Raw genomic sequence first — 17932 nt, forward strand, 5'->3', positions numbered from 1 at the left:
ACCTCACAGAAACATATATTGATCGCACAAACTCATCAGATTGGTTTATTCAACATCAAAACATGAAATAAATATAGATTTTACAGCTATCATTGCACAAACTCTATTTCAACCCAGCCATTCACAATTGAATTATTCAAGCATCTGGTGTGAACAATTAATATTTCTCACTACCTTCACTGATGCTGACCGCCCAATGACAATTCTGATTCCTCATACATGCACCCAAAACTCACATCAGTAACATTCTTAAAAAAAACGTTGTTTCCTGAAATGACATCTATATAGATTACAGTGCAACTCAGAAAGCCAATTAATTTTGGAAGAAATTAATATTTTGAGTGACGGATGATCAAAAAGCATAAAATATGTAATCTAATGGTGGGATTGAAGAACGTACCACAATCCCAGTTGAGAATTTCACTTCATTTCCAGGAAGATGTAAACATGTTGGAATCTATCTACTACATGGGTTTTCACTTTATCATGCCCCCCTCTTCTATTTTAGCACGAGCAAAACATTAACCAGGTAGTATTACCAATGAATCGTGAGGAAATCAGTATTGCTTGGATTCAATTGATATCAAATCAATCTACAATAATAAACAAAATGTATTGTCCTGGATTGGCAGTTTAAATGATGGCAAAACTTCTGGAATCTATCCTTTTTGAACAGAATAACTATAGTACAGAAGAAATAGAAGCAGAAGAAAATTCATGGTGTACTGGACAGTGAGGAGACGCTAAAGTTCACAACAGGATCTTGATCGGTTGGGAAGGTGGGACAAGGACTGGCATGTGGAACTTAACTCTGTTCGGGCATTTCACTTTGCTCAAGTCAAACCAGCATAGAATTTACACTGTGAGTGGCAAGGCTGTGGAAAGTGTGGGAGAAAGAACAAGGGGAACGGGTGCATAGTTCCATGAAAGTGGTGCCTCAAACAAGGTGGTGAAGATAGCATTTGGCCCGCTTGCATTCATTGGGCAGGGGTTGATTACAGAAGTTGGTACCTCATGAAACACCTATACAAGGCACTGGTGACGCCACGTTTAGAGTACTGTGCACAGTTGTGGCCACCCAACTATAGGAAGGATATCAACAATTTGAATGGGGTAGAGGGATCACGTTTATTTCCAAGACTGGAGAACTTGAATTATACGATTGAAGAGGCTGGATCTTGTTCTCTAAAGAGCAGGAGGCTGAGGGGAGACCTTGCAGAGATTTATAAATCCAGGGGCTTTCCCCCAAGGATTCTGGAACTAGAGGGCACATTTCAGGTGAGAGGGGAGAGATTTCAGAGGGGCCACTCAATCACTCAGAAAATGGTTTGTTTCTGGAATGAGATGCCAGAGGAAATATAGAAATGGATATAATTGCAACAGTTAGGGAAAATAATATGGAGAGGAATAGCTTAGAAAATCATGGACATAATGAAGGCAAGTGGAACTGGCCCAGCATGGATGAGGTGGACTAATGAGTCTGGCCCATGCTAAGACTCTAAGTAGATTGTTGGGTCAACCATTGCTAAGTTCAGGGCTGATCTTTAACTTCAGTGCTACATTCCTCTGCTAACTTTCAATTCTTTTAATACACGATTGGATGATAATAAATTTGAACAGTACATTTACCCAACAACAAAACGCAAGCTTTTTTTAAAATAGCAAGTACCTCAGCAAGCAATTTCAAAATATTTCACATTGACAAATATGCTGCCTCATAGATGTGCAATGTCTCACTGTATTTTGCTTATACAGGTCAACCTCTCTTATCCAGAATTAAAGCAACCGGCAAAAGAAATAGCAGAAAATAAATAGGTTAAAAAAAATAAGGAATTTTAAAATCGACACTCCTCACTGTTAGATCAGCAATCACGCAACACAAAATATCAAGCAACCAGAAAATGCACTTATCCAGCATCTACCAATTCCCATAGGTGCTGGATACCAGGAGTTTTATTGCATCAAATTATAGCTTCATGATTCACTAAAATACTTGACTCAAGTATGCTCTGTGAAAAACATCCAAATTTGCCTTTTAGATGATTTAAAACTAAATTGTTTCAGTTTGTCATACATGTTACCTCCTAACCCGTCTGGGTCATCTGCAACATTTTCTTCATTGTTGGGGCTCTGTTGAATAGCTTCTGCACTTTCCTTCACAGATGCTTGAACTGTGGATTCATTTGGTTCTCCATGCACAACCCTTTGCTTGAGTATCGCAACCTACAGATGTAATATGTTCAACAAAGTTGAAGTGCACTTCTCAATAAACATGTTTGCAACACTTCTTTAAACAACAGACTTCAGATGAAAATATGCCAAGCAATAAAGGCAAAAGGTTTAACATGAACCCAAATGGTTATTTTATCTATAAAGTAGACGACGGAGAAAAGGAGAAAGGAATTTTGAACCTCAATTCATTTAGTTGCAATGAAATTTGAACATTTAATTAAGTTGTCAGGAATTAATTAATTAGTAGATCACTATAAGCAATCAAATCAAAAACACAGAGACAGGCCTTTTGGCCCAACTCATTCATTCCAACCAAACTACTCCAATTCATCTGCATTTGGCCCATATCCCCCAAACTTTTCCTATCCATGCATATATCCAAATGTCTTTTAAATGTTATAATTGTACCAGATTCTTCCACTACCTCTTGTAGCTTGTTCCTTTTTTTTTTACATCAAACTGTTTTAAGAAGGTGCTCCTCAGGTCCCTTTAGATTCCCCTGGTCCAGGAAAAATGCTCTGACAGTTATCCTATCTCTACCTGTCATTATATTATAAATCTCAACAAGATCTCCACTTAACCACCTACACTTCAGGGATAAAATCCTCAGCCTGTCGAGATACTTCTTCTAATTTAAGCCTTCTAGTCCCAGAAACATTTTCATGAATCTTTTCTGCACCCTTTCAGTCTTCATGATATCTTTCCAATAGCTTAGTGACCAAAAATGTGCACAATAATGCAAGTGAAGTCTCATCAATGTCTGCTATAGTTGCAATGTGACATCCTAGCTCCTGTACTCAAAGCCCTGACAGATGAAGGAAAGAGTGCCAAGCGCCAGCTTCACTACTCTCTACCTGCATTGCCACTTTCATGGATCCATGCACCTGTACTGTCAAGTCTCTGCTCTCCAACAGTCACCAGGGCACAACCATTCGTTGTGTAGGTCCTGCCTTGGTTTAATCAACCAAAGTGCAAACCTCAATTTGTAAGAGTTATATTTCACCTGACATTCCTTGGACCACTTTCGCATTTCATCTAGATCCTGTTATAATCTCAGGTAATCTTTTTGTTAACTGCCCCTCCCCCTACAGAGCAGCCTGACTGGGAGTATTTCTCGTACTCTATTGTAGTACAACTGTTAACAGATGTAAAATTACACGTAAAAATATTAAAACAAACTGTTTCATCATTTCAGTTATCATTCTTTTTTTTCTTTGGCTTGGCTTCGCGGACGAAGATTTATGGAGGGGGTAAATGTCCACGTCAGCTGCAGGCCCATTTGTGGCTGACAAGTCCGATGCAGGACAGGCAGACACGGTTGCAGCGGAAAATTGGTTGGTTGTGGTTGGGTGTTGGGTTTTTCCTCCTTTGTCTTTTGTCAGTGAGGTGGGCTCTGCGGTCTTCTTCAAAGGAGGTTGCTGCCCGCCGAACTGTGAGGCACCAAGATGTACGGTTTGAGGCAATATCAGCCCACTGGCGGTGGTCAATGTGGCAGGCACCAAGAGATTTCTTTAGGCAGTCCTTGTACCTCTTCTTTGGTGCACCTCTGTCACGGTGGCCAGTGGAGAGCTCGCCATATAACACGATCTTGGGAAGGCGATGGTCCTCCATTCTGGAGACGTGACCCACCCAGCGCAGCTGGATCTTCAGCAGCGTGGACTCGATGCTGTCATTAAGCTTATCATTAAGCTTAAGATAAAATGGCATTAAAGCATATGCTTTATAACCTCAACACATCCTTGCACCTGCCTCAGCATACAATAAATGATCACTGATCACTCACTACCCCAGTGATGCTTTCCTGCACAAACCCGCCATATCTCCTCAATAATCTACTGACCTGTGTCTTGTCTGCATCCTCTACTGTTCTGTGATGTCGTGAATTTCTAAGAAGTATCATTTACTTCCACTCCAGTTCTACTGATTCTGAGGAGACTGCTCAAGACAAAGAGGGACTGGCAGACAGTGACTCAGGAGGCCAGATGGTGCCCAAAATGAGTGGTTTAGAAAGCAGAATTTGCACCATTTACTCTGGGTAACAAGAGTACTGCATAGAAATGGGACTCCGTGTTCTCAACACTGTTCCAAATACTCCGGTATTTTGAACATAGGCAAGGGATTAATGACGATTTGATGTAGATGCTAGAAATTTTCAAGGTTTTGAGAACATGCTTGTATTGCAATCTTTGTCCATCTGGTCATCTCTTGCCATCATCGAGTTCAAAATACCTAGTGCAGCCAGTTGAACAACATGCCTGCCCATCAGAGCTGTCTGACTTAAATTGAAGACTTCACACAGGGGATACTGACATTAGCTCATTTATCCCGTCAATAGCTTTAGTGCATTTCACAGTTGCTTGCACATTCTCAATACTTTAGTATTCTCACTGCCGCTAAAACAGATCTCATAAACCGACATGATTATCCTGAACTGGTGATGCCTTATTTTGAGACCATGACCTAGTACAGCAAGTACTCCAGACAAGGGAAGTGTCATCTCTGCTTATGTCCACATGTCTATTTTTGTAGTAAGAGTACACTTGTGGAAAATCTCAAATTATTAAATCAAAAACCAAAAAATTAAATCACAGTAAAACTGCCACTGGGTCAATGCACAAACATTGTAAACAAATTTCAGTATTCAGTGGCAACAGCTTTCAGTTATTCAAATAAAGTTTGCAGACTTCTTTGAAGCCATTAATGTAGCAGGACATTTGAATCTTTCTAATATATTGAATTTTGCAAATGTCGTTGACAAAAGTTGAAATACTCTTTCACTTAAATAACAATTTAACTTGCTTGCTTTCTTTACTATTTTTCCATTTAATAAATCTGGCCCAGAATGGGCACATGGAAAAATCCAGCCCAAAGTGTGTATGCTGTTTACAAGTTAAACAGAACGTTCAAATCAACTCATTGAACACTGAGCACAAAGATGGTGTGTCTGCATTTTAGTCAGTCTAGTTATGCTGTGATTATATACACAAATTAGATCTTCTACCTGTGTCTGCAGAACACCAATAAATTGATCTTTCTCTTCCAGAGCTGCTTCAAATTCATCCTGAATGTGCTTCTTTGCAAGTTGAACCATTTGTAGTTCCTGAGAATTTAACAGATAAGAGCTAATGTTAGCTTTCCATAAAACTTTCCTCATAACCAGTTTCCACAAGATTTAGTGCAAAAAAAAACTTCAGTACCATGCAGTGAATTTGACGGCAAAATAAAGGTGGGCCCTGGCATTAGTGAAAAATATTACGATTACTCAAATAACCTTCTGGCATTAAATTTTTAAAAATGAAAGGAAGGAAATATTCAACTTCTATTCATGCAATTATAACATCCAATTGCTACTCCAATGCTTTAGATATTTTGCCTCCACTGAGATTATCCATCTCAGATATACATTCTATGTATCGTCTGCTCCTTTTATGAATATTTTCCTCAAATTTGAGTTTTTTCAAAGCTTCCCAGATGCTCCTCATCTGATTGAAAGTTCAAATTTATGATCCAATTCTGCCTCATCTGTATCATTTGACATTTTCCACATTCGTAGGTCAATAATTTGGATGTTGTGTGCTTTCAGGCTTCAAAATAACGTGGAGAAGTCGTTTCATTCATTCATGCTTAGTTTGTCCTTCAAATGCATGTTTTATTGAGCTGATTCAGATCTAATCATAAATACCTTGAAATTACAAAAATCTTTAATGTTCCATTCCCAAATTAAGAGTCCAAGATAAGAGCCACAGAAATGGGATGGGGGAGGGAGGAAAAGATCAACATAGTTCGGGAGGTAGGTGACAGATAACAGAGAGTCAAGGTAAATGATACCAATGACCATCGGGCTCAGTGCTGGAGCTGCAGCCATTGCTAATGCAAAGTAATGACCCCCCCCAAAAAAAAGACCTGAGTGAACTACAGCCAACTTTGCTGAGAGCACCAAGGTAAGTGGATCAGCGAGAAGGATGCAGCGAGCCTGCAAAGTAATATACATTGTTTAGGTGTGTCGGTAAAAAAAACTTGTAGAGGCCTTAGAGAGAGATTTGAATTCAAATTTATAAGATCAGCCTCAAGAACTGTTGGACCCTATATTTAAAGAATGATTCTCTCACATTGAAGACAGTTCAGAAAAGGTTCGTGAGATTAATTCCTGGGAAGAAAGGGTTCAGTGTGAAGACTGAATGAACAGACTATCCTTGTGCACAAGAAAGGAAAGGTGCTTCTGATTTAAACTGAAAAGTGGAGTCAGAGGGATCATTTTCCTTGAGGTTATCTAAAAGAGTCGGGGGGGGGGGCGGCAAGCAAACATTGGTTGATGCCAAAGTTGGATCAGCCTCAGTGGATCCTCAAACCAAATGGTTCAACAACATCACAAAAGATGCCCATTAATTTAAAACATGCAGGGTCTCACTTCACGTAATTCTCCAATCCTCCGTAGGGCTTTATCCTGGCCCTGACTCAGGACTATCTGAAAATAGTGCATAGAGACAAAATAGAAACAATTAACAGTTCACAAATTAATTTTGCTCCACATTGAAATTAAGTTGTTTTTTTTAGTTTTTATTTTAATTCTTAACTACAAAAGATAAGATTACTGAAACTGTTTAATAATATGATCGTGATTATTTCAAACTACAGGCAATCCACCACCTCTGGGCATTTGGTACCACAAACATACAGAATTTTTTGGAATACTGAACATTATTCCCATTAATCACAAACATATTTCCATTTCACTTTTTAAAAAAATGTTGCCCAATGGTAAAAATAAAGTAGGCAGTTAACCTGGTTGAGTTTAAAGGGAACATGATGCACACAAACACTCTAGATCCTGGCTCTGACATAAACCTACTTCATGCTCCTGATTCCAGGAATGTTCACACTCATCCCTGGCTCTGGCTATTCAACTGGCTCACAGTGCTGAATCCCACCCCAGCTGCAAGCTGGATTCCCAACGCACATTCTAAACAATGAATAAACTACGTGCTGGACTCAATACTTCCGAACAATTGGATGCTGGATTATCAGTTTTATTTTACTTCATGATAAAGCGATTTTAAAACCTGTCAATTTAGAGCATTCCTTCTGCTCAGGCTTCAGAGGAACCCCAAGTATTAAATTTTGTGGTGCTATATTTGTCAATGATGAATGGGAAACTGATTCTGAGCAAGACAAAGCTATGCGATTTTAGTACTTTCTGAAAAGTACACTCCTCTGCTACATCTGAATTACAGGATGACATAAATCATAGTTCAAAAAAATTCCAGTAACTTTGAACTGCAATCAAGCAAAGTCAGGTTTCTCACCTCTAAACTACTAATTTCAGTGCATTTCTCACATGAGATATTTCTGCTGATTTCAAAATCTGAACATAACTTTTTATAAGAATTCAACAAAAGATTGAAATTTATGCTGTCACAGATGCTAAGATTAAAACTAGTCAAGGACTTGAGAGTGGAAGCAAGAGGCTGATAGCTTCAAAATCTGAAAATAGAACATTTCTCTCCCTTGTAAGAGAGAAACTGTAAGATTTTAAATCGACTTTAACCACTTCTCAACCATAATCTCACAGGAGCCTCTTCAGCAGCCATATCTATAGTTACATCCCATTCACTTTATAGAATGTACCAAAGTGGTCATTAATTCTAAGATATAAGAATTAAGGACTTTATTTTTTTTTAAATTAAGAAATAATTAGCTCACTGCAGTTTAAAAACTGGAACTCAACATTATACCCCTAAGTCTTTGCTAATCACTTAAGTTAATAGTGGATGACACAAAATCTCAGGTATCAAAGCTACTAACAGTGATGTTGACAAAGAACATCCTCATTTCAACAACCTCTGTATTGATACCTTGCCCCCAACTATTGATATTTCACTATTTGCCTGGTGCAACGCATCAAATATAATCCATCTCGTGGCAAACATGATTCATTCTACTCTGGAGAAATGTACTATAATAATGAACACTCTTGCTCAAACATGGCTAACATCGATAATTAAGTCAATGGGAAAGAGGACTTGGTGTTGTGAAAAATTAAACTGGCAATACTTAATTCACAATACTTCCTCTTAATAATCAGTTTGAAGTCTTGACCGGTGGACTTCTCTATTACAAGTTAATGCAGCTGTTACATTCATTTACCTGCATTTTTTCTTTGTCTCTCTGCAAAGTTCGATAGGCAGTAACTAGCTGAAAAAATATACAAAAATTATTATAAAATTCTAAATTCAAAATTGTATTTTAATCTTCATTTTCAAATCTATTTAAGCATCATGGTATTTCCAATATTTAACTTTCCAAAATACCAGACATGTTCATACTTCTAAAATCAGATGGAAACATTTTACAACTTTCCAAGTCTCAAGGCACTGAGCAAAAAACATGACACCAAATCAGGCAAGAAAATACAGAGATCTGTCTAATTAGTCAGCCAATTAAACAGATTTCAAGGAGCATCTTTTAACAAAAACATTAAAAAGCAGTTAGGATAGACTTATCCAACATTAATTCAGCAAAAAATATTTCTCCTTTGGCCCAACTAGACAATGCCAACCAATGTGGAATTCTGGGCTAATCCCATTCGCCTCCACTTGGTCTGTATTCCTCCAAATCCCTCTTACCCATAAATCTGTCCAAATGTCATTTGAATGTTGTCATTGCACCTGCTTCTACAGTTTCCTCTGGCAGCTCATTCCAGATTTAAACCACTCACTGAGTTAAAACGATTTCCTCTTGGATCCCTCCTAAATCTTTGCCCTCACACCTTAAACATGTATTGTCTAGTTCTAGAACCATCTACCCTGGGGAAAAAAAGTGTGCAAATTAATTTTATCTATGCCCCTCATGATTTTGCAAACCTCTGAATGATCACCCATCAGCCCCCTTACCTTTCAGGAATAAAGACCCAGCTTATCCAACTTCTCCCCTTCACTCTACCCCTCAAATCCCAGCATCAACCGAGTGCACCGCTTTCAATGACGTCGCTGAGTGAATAAAACTGCACACAGTACGCCAAGTGTGGTCTCACCAACACCTTGTAAAGCTGTATCAGGAGTTTCCAACATTTGTACTGTTTTAACGCACCCAATGAAGCTGAGCATGCCAAACACTTCTTCACCCATTGGGGCATTGTGAGCAAACTTAGCACCTATCATCTCCTTACTGGCCCCTTTCTGATCTGTTGAGAAGGGTGGAAGCAGGGATTAAATCAGACAAATTATAGAGGAACAAAGCTTGAGACCCTGAAACAAAATGATTCTGTCTAGGACTTGAAGGGGTGAAGGGGAATTTGCTCCTCGAATTCTTGCTGCCTATTGTGGGTGGGGGTGGGGGGGCTATACTACAAACCCAACTGATCATCCCCTTTTCAATAAGTTACACGCACACAGTCTCTTTCCCCAATGAATGTTTTCTTGAAGTAAGTGCATGATGTTTTCACTAATCAAAAGCACAACACCTCTACTTCTTCCTGCCACTTCAATCATGTCTAGCACCTGTACCCCATAACATTGAGTTCCCTGTCCCCCCCCTCAACCATGCTTCTGTTCTGGCTAAAATATCCCAGTTTATTCCATGAGTTTCTGTTTTACCTGTCAGGCTTCTTAAATAAAATGAATGCATAAATATGTAGCAGTGGCTACACTGCTCCTGCAATAACACATGTAACCAGATGGGTTGAGCTCAGTGGCTAGACACATTTATTGCTGGGCTGCACTTATACTCCCAGCCTGGACGTGGTTGAGAACCGCGCTGGAGGTCATTGACGTCACCCGGGCGTCACGTGGCCCCCCAGTGCGGATTTCTGAGCCCCGTGCTGGAAGGAAGGCAAACCCCCGATGGCGCCATTTTGGCCGGCTACCCCGCTGCGTGGCTTACAAGTGGGGCCGGTTCGCTTGCCTTGTGGTGAGCCTCCACACAGCGCCCTCCAGAACCGGTGGCGCCAATGTCCTTTCTCGCGGGTGGCCTCGCTTCTTGGGCTGGGCAACGACAACGAGCTCGGCGGGATCGAGGTGTGCTGGCTTCAGCCTGTCCATGGTAAACAGCTCCCATCTGGCGCCAATGTCCAGCGTGAACGTCAAGCCGGAACGCTGCACAACCCTTTACGGCCCCTCGTACAGTCACTGCAGAGGTGCCGTGGTCAGGCCTCGCTGAACGAGAACATACTCCGCGGAAAGCAGTTTGCCTGGAATGTGAGAGGGGCGGGTGCCATGCCTGGCTGGCGGTGGGGGTTCGAACAAATCTAAGCGTGCTCTGAGGTGAGGAAGTAGTTCGTGCGGTGACCGGTGGGGATTGTGAGGTGCGTTGACGAACTCACCAGGTAGTGCCAGCGGCACACTGTATACCAGCTCAGTTGATGATGCCTGCAGATCTTCCTTGGGAGTGGAGCGGATGCCCAGGAGCACCAAGACTGTTCGCCTGCCCAGTTGGGGCCACTGAGGTGGGTCATGAGCGCCGACTTAAGGTGGCGGTGCAGTCGTTCGACCAGTCCATTGGCCTGCGGGTGGTAGGTCGTGGTGCGGTGTAGCTGGATCCCGAACCTGTTGGCGAGCTGTGCCCAGAGCGCAGATGTGAACTGGGTGCCCCGATCGCTGGTGAGGTGACCTGGGTCGCCGAACCTGGCGACACAACCATGCAACAGTGCTCGGGAGCAGGAGTCGGTGGAGGCGTCTGGCATCGGGATCACCTTGGGCCAGCATGTGATGCAGTCCACCACCGTAAACAGGTAACAGGTGCCCCGGGAAATGGGTAAGGGCCTGACGATGTCCACGTGAATGTGGCTGAACCATTCCCGGACGTGCTCGAACTCCTGTACAGACGCCTTGGTGTGCCTGTGCACCTTGGACGTCTGGCAATGGTGAATGTTCTGGCCCAGCCCATGATCTGCTTCTGCAGCCCACGCCATACAAACCGTTTTGCAACCATTCGGTCCGTGGACTTGATGGACGGATGTGAAAGGTCGTAGATGTGACGGAAGAACTGCCTGCGCCACCGTTGGGGAACCACTGGCCGCGGGGTGCCCAAGGAGATATTGCACAGGATGGTGCCTTCGCCGCTCGGAGTTGGGAGGTCTCGGAACCGTAGGCCCATGATGGCGGTCTTGAAGGCCCTCGTCTCCTCATCAGATTCCTGGTCCCGGGCGAGCTGATCCAAGTCGAGGCCGGGCATCAGCGCGCAGATGGCCAGTCGCAAGAGTACATCGCAACCACATTGTCCTTCCCCGCCTTGTGCCGAATGTCGGTGGTAAACTCCGACACGAAGGAGAAGTGACGCTGCTGGCGGGCCGACCAGGGATCCTTTGCCATCGCGAGTGCCTGGGTGAGGGGTTTGTGGTCTGTGAAAACGGTAAAAGCCCTCCCCTCCAAAAAATAGCGGAAATGCCGCACTGCCAGGTGCATCCCCAGTAAGTCGCGGTCGAAGGCACTATACTTCGTTCCAGCAGGCGGCTGAAGAATGCCAGCAGCTTCCAATGTCCAATAACCTGCTGCTACAGGACGGCACCAACGGCTGTGGCAGAGGCATCGACAGAGAGTGCCATATGTAGGTTGGTGTGCGGGTGGACGAGCATGGCGGCCTTAGGGAGGGCGACCTTGGTGGCCTCGAATGCGGCGCAGGTTTCTGGGTTTCAAGTGAGTGTCTTGTGGTTGGCTGCGATGAGGGCGAACAGCGGCTGCATGAGGCGCGCAGCTCCCGGGATGAAGCAGTTGTAAAAGTTGACCATACCGCGAACTCCTGCAGCCCCTCGAGGCTGTCCGGGTGTGGAAACTCCCTGATAGCGGCGACTTTCGCAGTGGCGGGCATGGTTCCTTTGGCCATGATGGTACGGCCCAGGAACTGCATGGACTCTTTCCCGAACTGGCACTTGGCCGGGTTGATGGGAAGGTCGAAGTCAGCCAGCAGGGAGAAAAGGATACATAGGTGGGCCTTGTGTTGTGCCCGGTCCTTGCTGGCGACGAAGATGTCGTCCAAATAAATAAAGACAAAATCCAAGTCCCTGCCCATGGAGTCCATGAGGCGCTGGAAGGTCTGAGCAGCGTTCTTGAGCCAGAACGGCATGCGCAAGAATTCGAACAACCCAAAGGGGGTGATGATGGCCGTCTTGTGTATGTCCTCAGGGTGCACCGACTGAAATCTGGTGATATCCACTCACCAGGTCAACCTTGGAGAAGACCCTCGCACCGTGCAGGTTGGCCATAAAGTCTTGGATGGGAGGGATGGGGTAATGGTCAGGAACGGTTCCCTCATTGAGCCGTCGATAGTCTCCGCAGGGACGACGGGCTGTCGGACCACCGAATGATCCCCAGCTCCAACAGGTGCGAAAACTCCTCCTTTGCTACCTGGGGCTTGTCCAGCAGGAGCTGGATTGCCTTGGCGTGAACCGGTGGGCCCTGGGTGGGGATGTGGTGGAACACCCCATGGCGCGGCGAGGCAGCAGAGAACTGTGGCTTGAGGAGTGTCGGGAACTCGTCCAGGATTCGCTGGAACTCGTCTCTGGGCATGCTGATCGTGGCTATCTGCGGTTGCTCCGAGGGGGAGGCGTCGAGGCGAACGGCCTGGAAGGTACAGGCGTCCATCAGGCTCCTATCTCGAATGTCACCAGAAGCCAGTGTGCGAGGAGGAAGTCTGCACCCAGGATAGCGGTCAGGAGGGATGAGATGGTGAACCTCCACGAGAAATTCCGTTGGCCGATCTGGAAGTGGACTGTCTTGTCTCCATACGTCACGATTGCCATTGCGTTGGCCGCACAGAGGGGAGGTCCACAAGGTCGGTTCATGGACTCGCCAGGATGATGCTGATCTGGACTCCAGTGTCAATGAGGAATCGCCGGCCGCAAACTGAGTCCCGTAGGTAGAGGAGGCTGTGTCCTTGGCCAGCTGCCGCAGCCATTAACAGCGCCCGGCCTGGTCATTTCCCTGGAATGAGCAGGGCTGAAGACACTTCTGAGCCTTGGCTCCCCAGCGCTGGTGGTAGAAGCAGAGGCCTGAAGCGGAAGCTTTGGCCTTGGTTAAATTCTTGGAGGCCCCTGCAGGGGCCGGGTGCTCAATCACAACGCTAGTGGCGGGCTTGGCATGGTCGTGCCCTTGCTTCGTGACCTGCTGGACCACTGAGCCCTCCGGGAATCATGCGAGCCATAGCTCTTGGGCCTTCTGGGCGACCTTCCTCGGGTCGGTGAAGCTCTCCTGGACCAGCAGCGGCCGGATGTCCCCGGGCATATGGTCGAGGAAGATGCGCTCGAAGAGTGGGCAGTTGGTGTGCATCTCGTCCATCAGCTCCATTGGGGACCTGTCCCCCAGGGCGTCGAGGTGCAACATCCGAGCGGCACGCTGGTGTCTGGATAGTCCGAGGGACCCGGTAAGCACTCTCTTGATGGTCTCGTATTTGTCCTCGGCGGGTGGGTGCTCAACAAGGTGCAGCACGCATCTGGAAGTGGCCTGGTCCAGGGTGGCGACCACATGGTAGAATTTGGTCGTGTTGGATGAAATCTGACAGAGGTGAAACTGGGCCCCCGCGTGGCCGAACCAGGTCTCCAACTGCTGAACCCAGAATTCAGGCAGTTTCACGGTAATAGTGCTGATCCCAGGCTCGCTCACGATGGGTTCAAAGGCGTTTGAACCAGTCGGGGTCACCAACTGTAGCGGTGGCTACACTGCTCCTGCAATAACACACACAACCAGATGGGTTGAGCTCAGTGAGCAGACTCGTTTATTGCAAGCTGCTGGGCTGCACTTATACTCCCAGCCCGGACCTGGATGAGAACCACGCTGGAGGGCACTGACGTCACCCGGGCGTCATGTGGTCCCCCAGCGCAGGTTTCTGAGCCCCGTGCTGGAAGGAAGGGAAACCTCTGACGGCGCCATTTTGGCCGGCTGCCCCACCGCATGGCTTACAAGCAGGGCCGGTTCGTCTGCCTTGTGGTGGTGAGCCGCCACAAATATTTCTTTTTGGCCTTCACTATAGTGAATAGAAGTAACATCATAATGATAGATTCGGAATTTGAAAGTAGAAAGCCACAAGGAAAGTGACAAACAACACTAGTGTTACCCAGCAAGAAACTGGTCCTGATAGATTTGAGAAAATGTTGGAAAGGCTTGCCTTGTAAATTCGAGTGGATGCCAGAGCAACTGCAGGAGAAGATATCATATTACAACTGCATGAGGCATTAGTTGAATCAAAATTTTTGTTTCTATTGGGGTTTTAGTGAGTCCCAATCTTGTAATGGCAAATATGGCAGAAGAATTTATATGCAAATGGGACACCAAATTAATTTCAAAGAAAACAAATAACCCCATACTAAAGCACGGCCTCTACAAAGAGGTTACCCAGTGAGCTAGATCTTGTATTCAGTGCCAGTCATCCAGAGTCCAGACTCATATCAAAGCTCCACCATAGACATTTGAGCCAGCATGTCGCCGCTTCAGCCACTTGCACATTGACATTGTGGGGCCCCTACCTGTATCCAGAGGCGCAAGTTACCTTCTCACAATGGTCAACCAGGTGGCCAGAGGCGGTGCCACTATCAGAGGCTTCCACAGAAGCATGTGCATGGGCTTTATTCAACACTTGGGTTGCACATTTTGGGGTCCTCGAACACCTTAAATTGGACAGGGGGCCCAATTCACTTCCAGTCTGTGGTCCACCTTAGCCCATGCCCTAGGGACCCAACTCCACCTCACCACGACGTATCGCCCATAGGAGAGGTTCCACAGACACATCAAGGCAGCCTTAATGGCACAACTTACCAGACCTAACTGGGCTGATAAACTCTCTTGGGTCCTGTCAGGCATCTGCACCACACCCAAGGAGGACTTCGAGGCATCATCTGCCGAGTTAGTCTATGGCGCACCCCTAGTTATACTAGACAAATTTGTGACGGCCCCTGAGGACTTAGGGGAGCCCCCAGTGACCACATTGTCCCGACTACACGAGTGCCAAAGCACCCTGGCCCCTGCTAAACCTAGACCCCACAGCCAACCCCGCACTTACGTCCCAAAGAACTTTAATGACTGTAAATACATGTTTGTTTGGCCCAGGGCTCACCAGCCACCTCTACAGTGGCCTTACGAGGGGCACACTATGTCCTCAGACACAATGGCTCCACCTGCGTTTTGGACATTGGCAGCAAGAAAGAGACTTTCACACTCAACCGGTTGAAACTGGCCTACTTGGACTGACCAGCCCATCACTCACCCAACCCCATGGCGCAGGGGTCAGCATCCTAAAAACAATGCCCAGATCATTGGTTCTGGGGGGGGTTTGTGAAGCGGCTCAAGGCCAGCCAAAGAAAATGGTCATGAAATGCGGTGACCGGCAAAGCATTGTGCGGGCTGAAATGCCCGTTTCCATAGGCCACCAGCAGAGCAGTGAAACTGGCCAATTACCTTTGGTGGATCACGGGGGCCCAAGTCTCCGAGTTAACCAATCGACAGCCGGCCCACTCAAGCCACGCTCTGGTGGTGACGCGACCGAGCTGACTATAAATGACAGAGCAAACACTCAGTGTTGAATGCACTCTCCTGATGCGTGTCTTTCTTATCCTGCGGATTTGAGCTAAAGGGCTGTAACTGAGAGCTATAATATAACTGTAGCTGTAGTGACCTCGCTACAGCTTCGTGCATTGTGCAGTTCCGGTCATCCAGCTACAGGTAAGATATTATTAAGATGGAAAAGCTGCAGAGAAGGTTCACAAGAATATTTCAAGAGCTGGAGGTCTTAAATTCTAGGGAGACTGGATGGGCTGAGACTTCTTTTCCAGAAGAACGTGAAGGTTTATAACATTGTGAGAAGCTTAAATAAGATAAATAGTTAAAGTCTTCATCCCCCAGAGTAGGTGAATCTAAAGGTAGAGAGCATCAAAAGAAGGTGAGAGAGGAAGGATTGAAGACAGAGGGTGATGGATATATGGAACAAGGGCCAGATGAAGAGGTATAGTTGGGCACATTTGAAATATTTATAGGTCATTTATATAGGTACATTGAAAGGAAGAGTTTATTGGGATTTGGGCCAAACTCAAGCATATGGGAATAACTTGGGTAGACAAAGACAACTTAGGACAATAGGCCTGTTTCCATATTGTCAAAGTTTACAATTTGAGAACATTTTCAATGATGAAGCTTGCAGTAAGGAGATTTTTAACGCCACATTCTTTAATATTACAGAAAATTCAGGACTCCAGCTTTGCTTGTTAAATTGAACATGCTTAAATGTGATTCAGTGACTAAAGTATAGAGGTATTCTAAAAGAAACAGGAAAGATGCAAGATAAACACAAATCTTTTTTTCTTGAAAAAGAAAATGGTTAAAAACACAGAAGAAAATTTAGGGCAGGACAATTAGCACAACACTATGACAGCGTCAGTGACCTGGGCTTGAATCTGGCACTGTCTATAAGGAGTTTGTACATTCTCCTAGTGCCTGCATGACTTCTTCCAGGAATTCCAGTTTCATCCCATGTTCCAAAGACAGAGTTGGTACTTAGTCACATAATATTTGAGCAGCACAGGTTAATGACCCGGAAGGGCCTGTTACTGTGCTGTATCTAAATATAAACAAATTAAAAATCGGTGGTATTCTCAGTGAGACATTAGGAATCTTATATCTACAATTTCAACATCAGTTACCTCTGAATATTTCAATCTGTAGTTGCCCAAGCTCCGCTCCATCCTACGAAACTGGTTGGAAGATGGATCCCGACTAAGGCTCTCAAAAGTCCCTGCAGAATCTTCTGTCTCACTTTCAATATCTGATGATGGGTCAAAGATGGGACCAGAGGTTTGAATATCTGTGTCAATTCGATTAAGTGACTCTCTTGAAGCAGTTCGTACAAGTGACTCCTTTGAAGGTGACGAGAAAAGTGATTCTTTTGAAGAAGCTCGAAATAAAGATTCCATCGATGGAACACGAAGTTGAAGTTTCTGGGCAAAAGATTGCATTTCCGTCTTCTGCAAAGGAAGCAACATTTTCATAAAATTACTTTTGAACAATTTGAATGAAGTCTCAAGAGAAAATATTTTCATGTACCTAGTTGTCAAGCATTTGCTTATTTTGAATGAGAGTTGCTGTTGACTTGTTAAAGTCAATTTAATGTGAATTAGGAATCTCAAATTGAGATGTTAATTCTGTTCCACATTTCAAGGAGCAGAAAATGGATGTAATAATTAGACTTGAATAAACCACTGTTGTCATATTTTAATTGAAAAGCAAAAACATACACACACTTAATAAAATGCAAGAATGCATCAACTCTTTTTTTCCCTCGCAAGTGTGAGCTGAGTAATGTTACAAGCAAATAGCCTTTCTTCAGAACAAGGGAAATAACAGAAAATGGATCTAAAATTGGCCAAGGATGGTAGAAATGGGTTGTTCTCGAATTCAAGGTTATGACAGTCAGCGTACCCAAAGGACAGTCCTGGGACCCGTGATGTTTTTATCATTAACATCTTAGCTGTGAATAGATGAGGAATGATTAGTAAGGTGGCAGATGATATATGAAAACTGGTAGTGGCTTCATAGATGACAAGGAGTATTGTCTAAGGAGACAGCATGCTATGAATCAGATGGAAAATTGGGTGAAATAATGGCAAATTAAAATCTTGACAAAATGCGAGGACAAACAAGGGTAAGGTGTAAACAGATTGTCACTCGAGTTGGAAGCAGAGGGTTCCAAAGCCTTCCTGATGGGAAGGGATGTGAGAAGGGATTGC

General features: G+C 44.6%; 1 protein-coding gene across 7 annotated transcripts in view; it reads right to left on the minus strand.

Moving 5' to 3' along the window:
- The window catches only part of golga4 (golgin A4), a 208793-nt gene that overhangs the window by 167548 nt on the left and 23313 nt on the right, over positions 1-17932 (minus strand). For 5 of the 7 annotated variants that reach the window (XM_069920317.1, XM_069920314.1, XM_069920316.1 and 2 more), the window contains 5 exons: positions 16850-17170; positions 8377-8424; positions 6641-6697; positions 5234-5332; positions 2082-2223 (listed from right to left, as the gene is read on the minus strand). In XM_069920317.1, coding sequence (XP_069776418.1) covers positions 2082-2223; positions 5234-5332; positions 6641-6697; positions 8377-8424; positions 16850-17170 — 667 coding nt within the window. Of the gene's footprint in view, positions 1-2074; positions 2224-5233; positions 5333-6640; positions 6698-8376; positions 8425-16849; positions 17171-17932 lie in introns of those variants that run through there. The other 2 variants (XM_069920319.1, XM_069920320.1) reach the window with 2 other exon arrangements.

This window comes from Narcine bancroftii, chromosome 2 (genome assembly GCF_036971445.1).
Source record: "Narcine bancroftii isolate sNarBan1 chromosome 2, sNarBan1.hap1, whole genome shotgun sequence".
Classification (NCBI taxonomy): domain Eukaryota; kingdom Metazoa; phylum Chordata; class Chondrichthyes; order Torpediniformes; family Narcinidae; genus Narcine; species Narcine bancroftii.